Below are 14,223 nucleotides of genomic sequence, written 5' to 3' on the forward strand. Positions count from 1 at the left end.
TTCTTGTTTTTCAGTGATTCCATTTCTGTCTTATTTGCAGATATAGAGGGTATTTTCAGATTCCTTTTTGAAAGTTTAAAAAAAAAAAATCTTGAACTGATAGATTTTAGGAAGTTAACAATCAGGGAAAAAATGTGACCTGAACAATCGTGACGGTACAGGAAGTATAATACATTTCCAATTTTGTCATTAGCAAGGTTCACTTTGCTAAAATGAACCCCTGTTTTTTGCTTTTTTATATATTAAAACGAGGATCGATTAATCAAAACAAATTATCTACTCAGAGTAAAGAACAAAGTTGAAACTTAAAAAGAGCTACAGTTTAAAGTTACTTAATAATTTTTTCTCCAAATTATTGGGAGGGTGTAACTGGCTTCACCTCCTAAACGACGAAGCTGTTCAGAACACATCACTTTTGGAATTCGGAATCGCTCAGCCCATTTACTGCTATAAATCTTAGGACAATGCAGAATTCACTAACATGAAATGATTTCCAGTCCTCTAATGATGTCCCTTTAGAATATGGAATAATCTTTGAAAATATTCACTCAATTTACCATGATCCTCAGCTATTCGACTCATCATCCGATTCTATGAAACAGTTCAATTTTTACCTATATACCATCTGTCTTTGGCATTTGGATCAACTTGAACAATACAGCACTAGTAAGAGCTGATGACCATATGAGCATGAATTTATTTTGGTATGAGGGTTTTTCTGGGTAGACAGTATTAAGAAAAACACTCAAAAAATACATTTTGTGTGAAATATTTAAAAAAAATATGGCATGAACCCTAAGTGTTAATATATGCATTCTAATGTCTATGGACTATCTTCTTAAAACTAGAATACTAGCACTAATTTTGTTCTGAGTCAGGCATTTATGTGCCTTTTCCTTGGAATTTCTACGGTATCCTTATGATCCTAAAAAAAAAAGCCAAGAAAAGCAAAAAATAACTAGACAAAATAAAATCTCAAAACATGAAAAAAAATATCTAGAAATAGGGATAAATTACTAGCCCTGGTCTCAGTGTTCTTACTTCCGTTTTATTCAAAGTCGGATTTGTTAAGATCTTTTCAAAGTTTTTAGTTCGGCATTTTGCTTACACAACGAGATGCTCATTAATCATTGAAAAATGAAAGAAGACTTTCCCTTGTCTTAAGAATAGAAGTATCCTTTTGATACGTTTCGGCAAGTCAACTATTGGTACCAGTTGAGACGTCAAAACTGAGGATTTAAGTAGAAAGGACCTTTGTATTGAAAAGGAAGTAGCTGGAATTATTGCTGTGGCAGCAAGTTTATTATTTACTAGAAGCGCATCTGCATATCCATGCCTGTGGCGTTTAAAAACTGATATCGGCTGCTCGCACAGTTGTACTAGTCAATTTTGTTGCTTTTTTTAGATCACTGAGAGACCTCCTAGCCACAGAATTGCTGAACGGAACAGTCAAGAGCCATTGGATTAGCATTTTGGGATGGGAAAATAAGTACCTCCAGTGCTATTCGCCAGGTGCAACATGTATCCACTGTATTCTTTAACTGACATTTTTTATAACTAACATGGCCTGGCGTCTCCAGTCATCAGCCAGATACGTTTTATGTTAAATTTGTTGATGTAAGGGATCAAGTTCTAAGTCGCAGCATCCTGGCAATTTCTTACAGCAACGTTTTTTTTTGAAAACCGTGTATTCAAAATTGGGCGATGATTTAGGTCCAGCCATGTGCAAGATTCAAAAGGAAAATATATAGAAAGGGATACCGAGCTACAAGCAAGAAAAGTCAGAAATAGAATGAACCATCAATTCAAACTGATTGACAGAAATGAATTGAAATAGATGCATCACGAACCTGAAAAACGAAACTACCGAAGCATTTTTTGTATCCTACAAATTTGAAACAAAATTACAAATTGTTTTTCTCAAAATACCAAGCTCCATTAGATTAAAAAAAAAAAGGTGAACGAAAGTCATCTTGGTTTGAAGAGCTGGATTAAGCATTCAAAAGTTAAAACAATTTTTTTTTTTACTTGCTTGCAGATATTATTTTATTTCTAGTCAAAAGAAGGCAGCCTTCTAGTCAAAAACATTAGCTCAAGTAAGAACTTGTAGATTTTGCTATGTCAAGCTCTCTTTTATGAACAGCCAAATCGTCCAAAGAACCCACAATTCACTCTCTGCTTCATCCTTGAACACTCCTCGAAGCCATTGAACATATCACCAACTTTTCACATAACAGGCAATGTTTGAATCAGCCATAATGACTTAGATAAACTTCTTTGAATTATCTTAGCTGTAAGCAGTTGTGATATTGCAAAATTAATTGTTGAATCCGATAGTACCATCTAATCCCCCCCTCCCCAGAACTGGCAACAAGATTTATATTGAAGATTATATTTCACCTTATCAGAAAACTGTAAAAACAATTATTCGTAAAATCTTTTTCGGAAATCCTCCAAAGCATCACTGGTTAGGGCCCCCCAGAACAAAAAGAGAAGTGTTTAGCGACTGTAAAGGAAAATACACTCTAAAACTCCAAGTCATATAACTGCCATTAGAAAGTATCAGATTTTACAAATAAAATCCATGAATGTGCGTATTCTCATCCCTAAGTGTTCAGAGAGTTCTCCTGATTTAGTTTTTCAATTCACGTCCGAATCTCCAAGAAAATATATCAGACGCAGTCAAATATAGATTCTACCAACCAGAGATATTTCTTTGTGCAATCTAAAGATAGCTTTCAAATTTGTGAATAGTTTCAAATACCTTGGTGTACCTCACTTTTGAGGATAATTTAGATCATGTTAGGTCTAAGTAATATTGCATTTCTGGTTCAGTGACTGGAAAGATCTGAACATTGATGGAATCAATGATATAGGTATCTTTTCTTTTAGGAGCAAGCTGGAGCAGTAGGCTTGCCACAAAATTTCGTATTTCGAAGGGGCTTAAGCCTTGTGATCCTCCCTTAAATTGAAGAAATGAGAAAATACTGACTTTTGGAAGCTTCTTCCATCGGATGACTGATGCATAAAAATACCAACCAATAATGAACTTCTGTTTGAATTTAGCCTGCTCTTTGTTTTGGACTTGGCCAAATTGGCTTTTGAACAACATTCCTCTCTAATATCATGATATAAATTTGCAAAATAGGTCAGTAATACACATTTTTTATTACAAATAATTTATTATAGCTAGACAGTCGAACAAAATGACAACTCCTTAACACAAAACAAGTCCTGTATAACAGAACTGAGTAAAAACAAAAAAAAAGCTTCAACAGAACTAAACGAACTGTCAAGATATGAGCATATTCTTTAGAGATCTTAAAGCACTAGTTTGAATCGCAACATTTGATAATGTCATCACAACAGGCTGGACAAAAAGTTTTAAATATTGTAGAAATACAAACAAAAAAGAGAAATACATTAATTAAAAGAGACGAATCTAAAATATATTAAAACCATCTTGATTCAAAGAATAAGAAACACTGCCCTGTGATTGCAGGAAAAACAACACTACAAATCATACCGAACATTAATAAATTTCCTATTTTTTTATATAATAATACAATAGCTATCGAAACAGAAATAAACCATTTTTAATGACTTAAAACAGGATCTTCACATTAGCCTAGCTATCAAGATGGCCTAAAGTGGACAACTAATCCAAAATGACCGAACTCTGCCCAATGGTTACATTTTTTCTTTGGGTTACAATCACCTTTGAAGGGTTTTAATTCATACTAATTAGTTTTTACAGAAATGAAATCCCTAAGCAAGCCTGTTAATCACTTTCTATCCTAAAGCTTCTTCTAAACTTCAGCTGTCCAAAATCTTACAATCTGGAAACATATACTTCTGTTCAATCATAGATGCACCAGTGTGCTAGAATGTCATAGGATACTAAATACACACTTTTACAGGGTGCTAAACACGAAATGAAGCTTGTTTACAGCGATAATATTTTTCAATTTTCACAGTTGGATGGGGGGGGGATTATTAAGGGTCATAAGAGTTTATCTGAAAAACAGAGTTTTTGATCAAAAACTGTCGATTAATATGTAATTTAATATGTTTAAAAATTTGTCTAAGCCGAAATTATCACAGTAGCTGCAATATACAAACTTTTGAGTTTCAGATTCTTCTTTAGGAGGATATTCAGGGGAAGTCTTTCAATTCATGAAACTTGAATAATGGCAGGGGTCAATCGAAACTGCTTTATGATATCTTTGAAACGAGTCCTGTCCTGACAGCCCTGATTCAAGAAAATAAGTCTCATGGAAAAGACGGATAAACAATCAAAAGAAGACCATAAAATTAGGGCAAGTTAAATAATAAACAGCTAAGACAGTAAATTAATAGGATCAATCTAAAAACACCCTATTCATCTTTTACCATCCCCTCGTCTAGACAGTTATGGTCAAAAACATCTGAACGCCCTTAAGCATTACATGCACGAATTAAAATGGTGTATGCATCCTTTTATCCTTACATCTGCGTATCCTTGGACCACCCCCTTAAAATAAATTTATATACGTTTCTGGTAAAAATTATTTGGCAAATGGTTTTAATTTTTAAGAGCCTTGAATGAAATTCATCAAACATTTCCCTATTTTAAAAAGTTGTTTCCAGTGATATTCACTGAATAAGACCCTCAGGAGCTAAGGCTTAGCTATGCCACGTAAGAACTAAATAGTATACACCTATAAGAACTAGCATTTGATAACAGGTAAAATCTTTCAACTGAAAATAATATCTTAAATTCTTCACCTAGAAATTCATCCTATTTCAATACAACCTTGAATCCCTTACAACTGCTCTCTTTTTCACTTGATACTTCAAACATTTACCCCACCATGACTGTTTTATACAAACCTTTTCTGGTTTGAGTAGGAAGCACTTCGTTTGAATTATGTTAAAAAAGAGATTTCCAACAAGATTGGAGGCTCCTGTATTCACTTGCTTTAAACACGACCGAAATCTAAAAAAAAAGAACAATAAATACATATAATCTAGGAAAAGAACAACAGGTTTGTTATACACAAAGACAATTTTGTTTTCAATTTTCTTGAATACAACACAAAAAGTGTAATACAAGGACCAACTAATAAATTAACACAAAAGTAAGTAATCAGCTCGGGGTCAATCAACTTTCAAAATAATGAACACCATGTGACCCCGGCCTTGTGCGGTGGAAGAGTACCAAACATGGCACAACGAGACGCAGAATTGCAGAAGTGTATTTAAGCATGGCCTGGTATGCACAATGTTTGGAGGAACAGGCTGTGCTCCAAGATTTGCACTAGGGGGTGGAGAGTAAACTACCCCTCACTATGCAGCCCCCCTAACAATTAGAGGAAGAAGAAGCAAAAAAAAGAGAAGAGGACAGAAAGAAGTACTAAAGATTTTTGTGATACAATCTACCTTAATTTACAAAACCAACAGATGAAATCTAAGAGCAGTAACATACAAGAGTATCCATTGAAGACCCCTCCAATTTTGAGAAAACATTCGTTTGATTTAAACAAGGCTTTTTTGTGAAACAATTTAATTTACAAAACCAACAGACGAAATCTAAGAGCAGTAACATACAAGAGTGTCCATTGAAGACCCCTCTGATTTTGAGAATACATTCGTTTGATTGAAATATGACTTAAGGTTAGAGCTTATGCAACACTCTCAATTGTCTGATTAAATCGCAACAGTAATAAAAAGGATTAATGCGACTAATATATAGGATTTGGCTATACTACTAAAATATTTATAGCAATTAAACCTAGATTATTCGAGAACATGCCTCAATCGTGGGGGGGGGGGGCTTACAAACGAAATTATGTCATGACACTTAGGTTAACCATTAAAAGTAATTATACTGAATAGAATTTATCAGAAAGTTTCCACGTGTCGTCTACAAAGCAATTTTACCACTGAATCTGGTCATGGATAGCTTATTGGTCATCGAGTTTTCCCTCCATTGCATCCAGTACATTTTTGAGTTGAAACAATCCTGAGCACCGCCGTGCAAAAAGTGGTGTAGCAAAGTAGCAATACTACTTGGCAGTTTTCAAATCTATTGGGAGATTTTGTCGGAAAAGACCATTTTTATGCATACAAATAATTTTTACTCAACGAAAAGCAGTCAAAACACAAGTTTTGCTCTGCCATGCAGAAGTGGGGTACCATAGTAACAATGCTACTTGGCAGTTTCCATGGCCTAGTAAAATTTATTGGCAGATTTTATCTGAAGATACCAATGCTTCCAATATCCCCAAATTTTTGAGGATTTTCCCAAAAATTTGTCTTCTCCAAAAAAATTGGTTCCCCGAAAATCCCCTTTCATTCGGGGTTGCCACCCCTAATGGTTTATCACTAGTGACAATCCACCCCTAGTAACTATCACTGTCCCTTATCTTGACATTATTTTCTCACTACTTTGCAAAATTTTTATAAATTACAAAGGAAATACAAAATCTACGAGCAGATATGTTTTTGTTACCTAATAAGTAAAATGGACAAGATCCAATCTTGGAAAAAATCAGGAACGTTGGAGCTCGAGGAATATGAACTAGATACTTTCCAGAAAAACTATCCGAAGCCACATTTAAGGGCTCGTCTGACTGTCATTACCGGGTCTTCCAATATTTTAATCTTAGTTGAATAATCAATTATTTTAAATTATTTCATTCGTACTGAAATCTTTTCACAAGCACTGCTAGCGGCTATCTGGCCCAAAACTTAAATATGCCTCCTAACTTTTTGCAACTACACAAAAAAACACCCTGTACTCTCAAAGCCCCAAATATTCATTAATTTTATTATTTTTTCTGTCTAAGCCACTCAAGTGATCTGCATAATTTAAGTCTTAGAACTGGATTCAATTGACAGAAATGCAGGGGGATGTACTTTCAAAAATATGAGGGGGGGGGACAATTTTTCCGATGAATATACAAAAAGGTATTTGTCCAATGAAAATGCACCCCAAGAATTTATTTTTCAAAATCTATGGACAGAGCAAATCTCCCTCTCAATCGACACCCCGAGTCTACAAGTTTTACTTTTCTGTAAGAATATTATTCAATCATAATCTTTAAAATTCTTTGAATCGATGAATAAAATTAAAAATTAATTGAAACAGATAAGTAAGACGGTTCCATAAAAGATCATTAGGAGATAAAAAGTTGGTTAGGATAAATCAGAACCCTCCTTTGGATACAGCTTCGCTACTTAATTTTTTTCCTTGCTTTTTCTTCAGAAAAAAAATATTTTTCTCTCTGTCAACCATTAATGGAAATTAATAGGGAAGTATAGCCACTTTGTGATAAAAACAGCATTGTTTGAACTCCAATGGGTTTTCAGGAAGAATAAATAAACATAATCAAATTTACTGTCATCTGCCTGAAATCTCTTTTGAGGATCTCTATAGACCTAGGGGTATTAAATCCTTTAGGGGAAAGGGACATAATAAGATTAGACTTCTAGAGGTATTTTCTTAACAATTTTTCCTTACAAACTGGAATAATTGGACAAATTGGCTTTGACAAATTGAAGATGTTTCTTTTTTAGCATTATTATTTAATTATTTAATACAGTGGCGGCCTAAAGCATTTAATGATGAATAATAAATATTCGGACAGCTAATTTTTAGCCCATGGTCAATGAAGTGAGCCCAGTCGACATGGTTTTAATGATAATACCTGCACGGGGCAGAGGTAGGGGGTGTTGAAGAAGGTTATTCTACTTTTATAGAGATACCATCACCAGAATTTCCAATTTACCTGTCATCACAAGAACAATGCATCATAGTATAAATCCTACGATTAAACAGTCCATATTTTTCGGAAAAGCTCTGAATACTAAAAGGGCAACCAGTATCATGATGTCTACAACATCTGTCAGCACCGCTTAAAGCACCAATATCGCTTCGCTTTTTGGCTTTGTTGCCCTTACCACACCAAACTGTATGGGGTATTCTGAAAAGGTCACCAATTGCACGTCTTTTCCTGATGAAGAACATAAAAAGCTGATAAATAAAAAGAAGCATGGATAATACAGCAAAAGCAGAACAAAAATATAGCAAGGTAAAAACAAGTTCACTCATAGCTGGAACTTTGCTGCATGCATTAGGCTTTTCAAGTTTTTTTTTCCTTAGGCACATATTTTTAATCTAATTTCTTGGAACAGAGAAAGGAAAGAATTAAACCATTTGCTTGCAGCAAGCCTGTAAAATAGAAAAGAGATTGGAAGAAAAAAACATAAATAACGTATCTGTATAATATACAATTAGATAGACAAGGGGCATCTCAGACAAGGGCATCTCCTAGACTTGAATATTTTACAGTAATCTATGCTCTCTCGGGAAATGCTAAAGGGTCTGATCAGCTGACTATTACATAATGTGTTCTTATTTGTTAACCCTGAAAGAATCATGTATCGTAGTTTTATTAACCTTGCTACGATTTCTTCTTATCCTGTCTTTTCCGGGAATGAGGGGGGAGGATATCCCACTTAATATACGAAAAAGAGCTCGCCCCCACGTACTTACGATCATCTGTTCTACATGATAAGACTAGAAAAGATAGATGGGAGATACATCATTCTTTACTAAGTCAAAACTACTTCGGTAACTATGATATTTAACATCTTGATGAAAGGAGTCGATAAAAAAGAGAAAAACCATTAAAACCTATTAAGACTTTTAGAGGGCCAGAGATTGTGTTGAAAAGTTATATATAGATTAATTTGCTCATTTAGACAGAATATAAGAAACCTTTCGACGAATAAATCAATGAAATGACGAAGTTCAATCCCTTCTAGGCTCATATGACAAAAAAAAAATCCAACAATCAGCCCAACCATTAATAGAGCAGAAAAATCGCACAGCATGAAAGGACATATGCGTCTACCTCTCAAAGCTAATTCTCGAATAATTTCCGAAAACAGATGCCATATTACATTAATTTACGTAGTCGCGTAGGTTATTACGTATGATAAAAAGATACCAAGAATAAAAAGGCCAATGAGCTTATTGTGGGATTGGTGCCATATCAAATAAAAAAAAAAAAAAAACAAGTTTTTTCAACTGAAAGTTAGAAGCAACATTAAAACTTAAAACGAACAGAAATTATTACATATATGAGGTGGGTCGCCCCCTCATCAATACCTCACTCTTTATGCTACGGTTTGAATTTTTTTCCCAATTCTTTAAGAATGACTCCTGAATCGCAAGGCCATTTAAATAGAATAAAAAGCTCTTTTAAGAAAACTAAAGAATGATTATTCATTCCTTCATATGTTCAATTGACTTTACACCCACATACCTGGTAGGAAAATTCCCCCTCCACTAGAAATAGTAATACATTTTTTAGATGAATCACCCCCCCCCCCCACTACCACCACCTAAAGCCAGTTATGGTTTATATTTATCACCTACTATTTGGTGAGTAGTTCTTGTCCTAGCGAAGAAAATAAAGCAAAGGGATTTTCAGAAAATGACGATCATGGGGTGACATTTTTTCCTATCAGCTACGACAGCTCATTGGATGAAAATTTAGACCTTCTTAAATCTCAGAAGTCACAATGGTATACTGACCTCAGTCATTTACAATTATCTTTCAAATTGGTAAAACATAGAGTCGTGTAACAAAATAACGTATTGTATTTGCTCACTAAAAATTGATTCCAATGAATTTTTTTTACGATCTCTTTCAACATGTCTTACAATGTCCCATATAGTTCGTCATTTTATTTGCCCACCTCCTCCTGAGAAAAATCATACATTTCTGATACTATCATATTTATACCATAGATAAATTAAGAAAAAAGCGATTCATCAAAATTCAAAGGAAGAAAAATCAAATAAGCTTAGTAAATACTATCCACTTTCAGTTTTACGAATCTGACAATACGTAAACTGGCAAAGCAAGTTAATCCCACCAGAATAATTCGAAAGGTAAACTTTTTTGACCCACGATAGCGAATTACCAAACATCAAAAATTAAATTTTCCTCATAAAGACAGCAATGGTACTTTGACAAATAATGATATCAGCTTTTAATGATTACCATTTGTTATAGAAATAATAAAGGTAAAGGATACGGCATTAGACTTTACAGTCCGTACCGGCTGTGCTGATATCCGTTTCTTGGCCCTTCAGCCAGGAAGTGCAATGGGGGGTTGGGGGCCGGCCATCCTGTGCTTTCGCACACCCTTCCTGTTTACCTTCCCCAGATTTCTCCAGGTACCCATTTAGAGCTGGGTCGACTCTGGCTAAGCTTACACAGTCACGCCACTGACCCCCGTCCCAAACTGAAGAATTGGGTACACTGGGATTCGAACCCGCGTCCTCCCAGACAAGGGATCCCGAATCCAGCGCACCAACCCACTCGGCCAGGATATACACTGTATAGAAATAATAATAGCTTTAAACTACTACTACTATTAACAACTCACTGTAGCACCAAGCCGCCTGAGGCCAAGAAAACTACGCACGCTCCTCTTCCATCCCAATCTATTCAAAACCCCCCTCTTTACACCCTCCTAGGAAGTTTCCATTTCCTTTAAGTCTTTCTTTATGACATCCTCCCGTCCCAAACGAGAACGACCTGCTTTCCGTTTAGCCCTAGACGGTTGGCCGAAAAAAATAATCTTCGGCAATTTGCCATCCTTCATCCGCAGAAGGTGTCCTAGCCATCTCAACCATTCTATCATTATAGCCCTAGAAAGTGGGATTGAACCATACTTTTTTTTTAGAGCCTACTGTTTGAAATACGGTCAGTCATCCGTGTACCCAGAACAATCCGTAGGCGATTTCTCTGGAAAACATCTAGCAAAACTTCATCCACTTTTTGGAGCGCCCATGCTTGAGAGCTTTAAGCCATTTCATTAACTTCAACATATTAAAGTCTCAAACAGTTATCGCACTAAACCCTTCTTCTGCACCAACAATAACAATAAAAAAAATTTGTTATGTATTTTTTAATATCAAGGTAAAATGAACAAAAGATGCCCATTCGTCTCTCCAAAAGGAACACATAAAAAAGAAAAAAGAAGAAAAAGGAGGAACAAATATAAAAAAGCTTATACACTTCTATTTTAGTCCAAATGAATTTCAAAGGTGCAAACATAAACTTCCTATCTATGGGGACTATATCAAAATATGAAGTATCCAAGCTTCGAAGCACAAACGATAATCTTCAATTTAGTTGAGCATAATTATGTAAAAAGCATCCATATCCCTCATCATCATAACATAGCTTTACAATCACTTAATTCGTTAAAAAAATAACGAATTTCAATTTTAAAGCATAAAAAACGTGTTCTTCTATAACGAAAGATTAATTTTTTCTTACTATTTTATTACGATTATTTTAAAATTTTTGTTGAAAGCAATAAAATGGGGTGACTCATTCACAAGAAGCTATGAACTTGTCTAGGACAAATTCTAATTTTTCTGAGTATCATCAATTTTGAGCATAAATGAGACAAAAATCATTTACAAAACTGCCGTGCTTCGAAAAAAAAAAACGATTGAGAAGTCGAGGAGGGTTCGGCTAGTGTAATTAAGACACTATTTAACATCTTTGATCAAAATATTATTTACTGCGCGTCCTAGTAAACGCGTTATACACGATATGCTCAAGAAACAGGATCGGTTTTATTGAGTCATAATTGATTCTCACAATATTTAGCAATTTTATTCCTTCCAAGATGACTTCATTTCTAGTACACAGAAATAGTCAGAATCTGCCCTTTTATATCATTTTTATTTTTCTCTTATTTTGAAGCCAAAAAAAGTAATGTGGGAAAACAACTGCTAGTTAATAACAATCGAAAACCCAAAACATTTGCATTAGTTTATCCATTCTCCTAAACAATTTCCGTTGCGTAAGATAATGTATTTTCGTTTACTCTAGTCCACATTGTCTGCCTCTTTTTTATTATTAGAAAACCCAAATTTCCCTGTAAAATTACCTAGAAAAAACTGAAGATACAAATCCAGAAAAAGCACAAAAAAGATCGAATTATAAGAATAATAAAAAAAAATATGGGTGAAATTTTGAGATTCACTCAAAATATGATTTTGCTTAAGAAATAAGCATATAATCCTTAAATTTGTATAAAAAATTTCTACGAATGTCCATCACAAAGCATAAAGCATAAGCCCTTGTCAAAAATTTGCTCCATAAACATGAATAACATATCTGAATAAAACTACAAAAAAAACCAACAAATTTTGAGAAATAAGTCAGTGTTCCTATTGACTATGCTCACATGCAAAATTTGGTCTTAATTAATAAACATCTTTTATGCCTCCCGACGGTAGAGCTCTCGAAAGGACTTTTGCAACAAACTTAGTTCGAACGTTTTAAACCACTTTATAACGAGACATAGAAATAAGAAAAATACTTATTGCACATCTAAAAATTCAGCCTCGCTGCTTTTAGTGAGTTGGATCAAAAGCCATGGGAACTCGATTTGGTTTCCCGTGTAAAAAAATCAACGCCATCTAATGTCTCTCATTAAAACCACGTGGATGTTTATTCATTTGAGTTATTGGACTTCAGCCGCATCCAGAATTTTGTTCGGGGGCGGGGAGAGGAGGATATAAAATTGTTTTCTATTCGGGGACGTGATGTTATTTTATATGTACTTGTAAAACCAATTTAAGAGTTAGAGAAGCATTTTTACTTTTCTTACGAGAAATGGTCTTTCTACCTATATTTTACGAAAAAATGTATGGTTCGGATAAAATAATAGGGGGAGGGGGGAGGTTAAAACCAGTAGCCCCCCTGGATACACCAGTGAGGAACTCTCACGCATACAGGGGCAGGGAGAGCTATGGGGAACTCCGTTCCTCAAGAAATTGCCTGACGTGTTTGTACTCTTGCCTATAGGCAAAGGCTTAATAGATTCAGCAAGAGGGGGGGGGGGAATACAAAATCATGTTTATATGTTAGAATTCTTTTAATTTCTCTGTAAGTTATTTAGGTCAATTTAGGGGCATCTTCCATCTGTGCAGATGCGGTTATTGGCACTCACGCTTTTAAAATTAAATCTTGTAGTGCTATACCACGGGTGGTGCTGGTAGTATTAATCTCAATAAAATCCGTGTTAAAGTGTCAAGAATCCCTTCAGTTTCTTGTTTTATTCGGATTGGATGCTTTTTACACAAGTACGTCCAGTTACCAATTTGAAAGATGGCAACACATGCTTTACTGCTTTGAGCCGCTTTACATACAACATCTAACATTAAAATACCTCTGATCACAATCACAGTATGACATAGTAAAAGGTCCCTTGTTCCGGTACCCATACCGACGAGTGTTGGGTGGTATGACAAACGAGCAGTAGTCATGATCTCGGCAGCAGCGATCAGCTTTAAAAGCTAAACCAAGATCTGCAAACCGAGAAGCGCGATGCCCTGTTCCACACCACTTTGTTCCAGGCATTAAAACTGCCCGTTTAGTCCGACTGTTGCAGCGCAAAAGTAATAGAAAAGAATCAATTAACTAAGTTAAGCCATTATTTGAACTTGTTACAATGAAAATGGTCAAATGAGGAAAGATTAGCAAATTGTTACCTTGATTACCAATATATATTTAACTGAGCTGCGCAAAAATATGGAGAGGGGGAGGAATTAGACCTGGTTTGACAGGTATAATTCCTGGTATAATTCAGGCTACGTTTTGGTTCGAACACGGGCCTTTTGCCAGATACCATCCGTTATTTGTAGCAAGTTTATGCGCCATGACAATTCAACGGTCGCGTTGAAGTAATTCAGGTAAGCCGTTGAATAACGAATCAATTAAAAACTGGCTCTCTATACTCGATTTTACAGTATACGTTTAGTTTTACCATTCGACTTTTTAACAGACAAAAATAGTAAATTGTATATGAAGAATTCACTTTCTGTATCCATTGTGTAAAAGTCAGAAATAATTCTTATTCAGCAAAAACTCCGAATGTGTGCATATGGTGCATGTTATATAATTATGTAACATACAGCAATTAAGAAGTATTGACAGCATTTCAAATTAGTGTGTAGACAGCCTAAAACACCTTTACATCATGACGATGTTATGAAAGACGCAATAAGACTGACGCGGTTTCCAATTTCATCACACTTACTTCATGAAATAGGCAAGGAATACTGAATTTATCGTAAGATTCAATAAAAAACATGCAATTACCTAAAAATGATATCATCCAAACACAGTGTGAATTCAC

The 14,223-nt window shown here is 34.9% G+C and overlaps 1 protein-coding gene across 3 annotated transcripts in view; it reads right to left on the reverse strand.

Annotated features, from left to right (window-relative positions):
- Positions 1–3,149: 3,149 nt before the first annotated feature.
- The window catches only part of LOC136033912 (group 3 secretory phospholipase A2-like), a 91,941-nt gene continuing 80,867 nt past the window's right edge, over positions 3,150–14,223 (reverse strand). For 2 of the 3 annotated variants that reach the window (XM_065714927.1, XM_065714926.1), the window contains 2 exons: positions 7,773–7,997; positions 3,150–4,978 (listed from right to left, as the gene is read on the reverse strand). In XM_065714927.1, the coding sequence (XP_065570999.1) occupies positions 4,786–4,978; positions 7,773–7,997 (418 nt within the window). In that variant the 3' untranslated portion in view covers positions 3,150–4,785. The remainder of the gene's footprint in view (positions 4,979–7,772; positions 7,998–14,223) is intronic. The other variant, XM_065714928.1, reaches the window with a different exon arrangement.

The sequence above is a fragment of the Artemia franciscana genome, chromosome 12, assembly GCF_032884065.1.
Source record: "Artemia franciscana chromosome 12, ASM3288406v1, whole genome shotgun sequence".
In the NCBI taxonomy this organism is placed as follows: Eukaryota; Metazoa; Arthropoda; class Branchiopoda; order Anostraca; family Artemiidae; genus Artemia; species Artemia franciscana.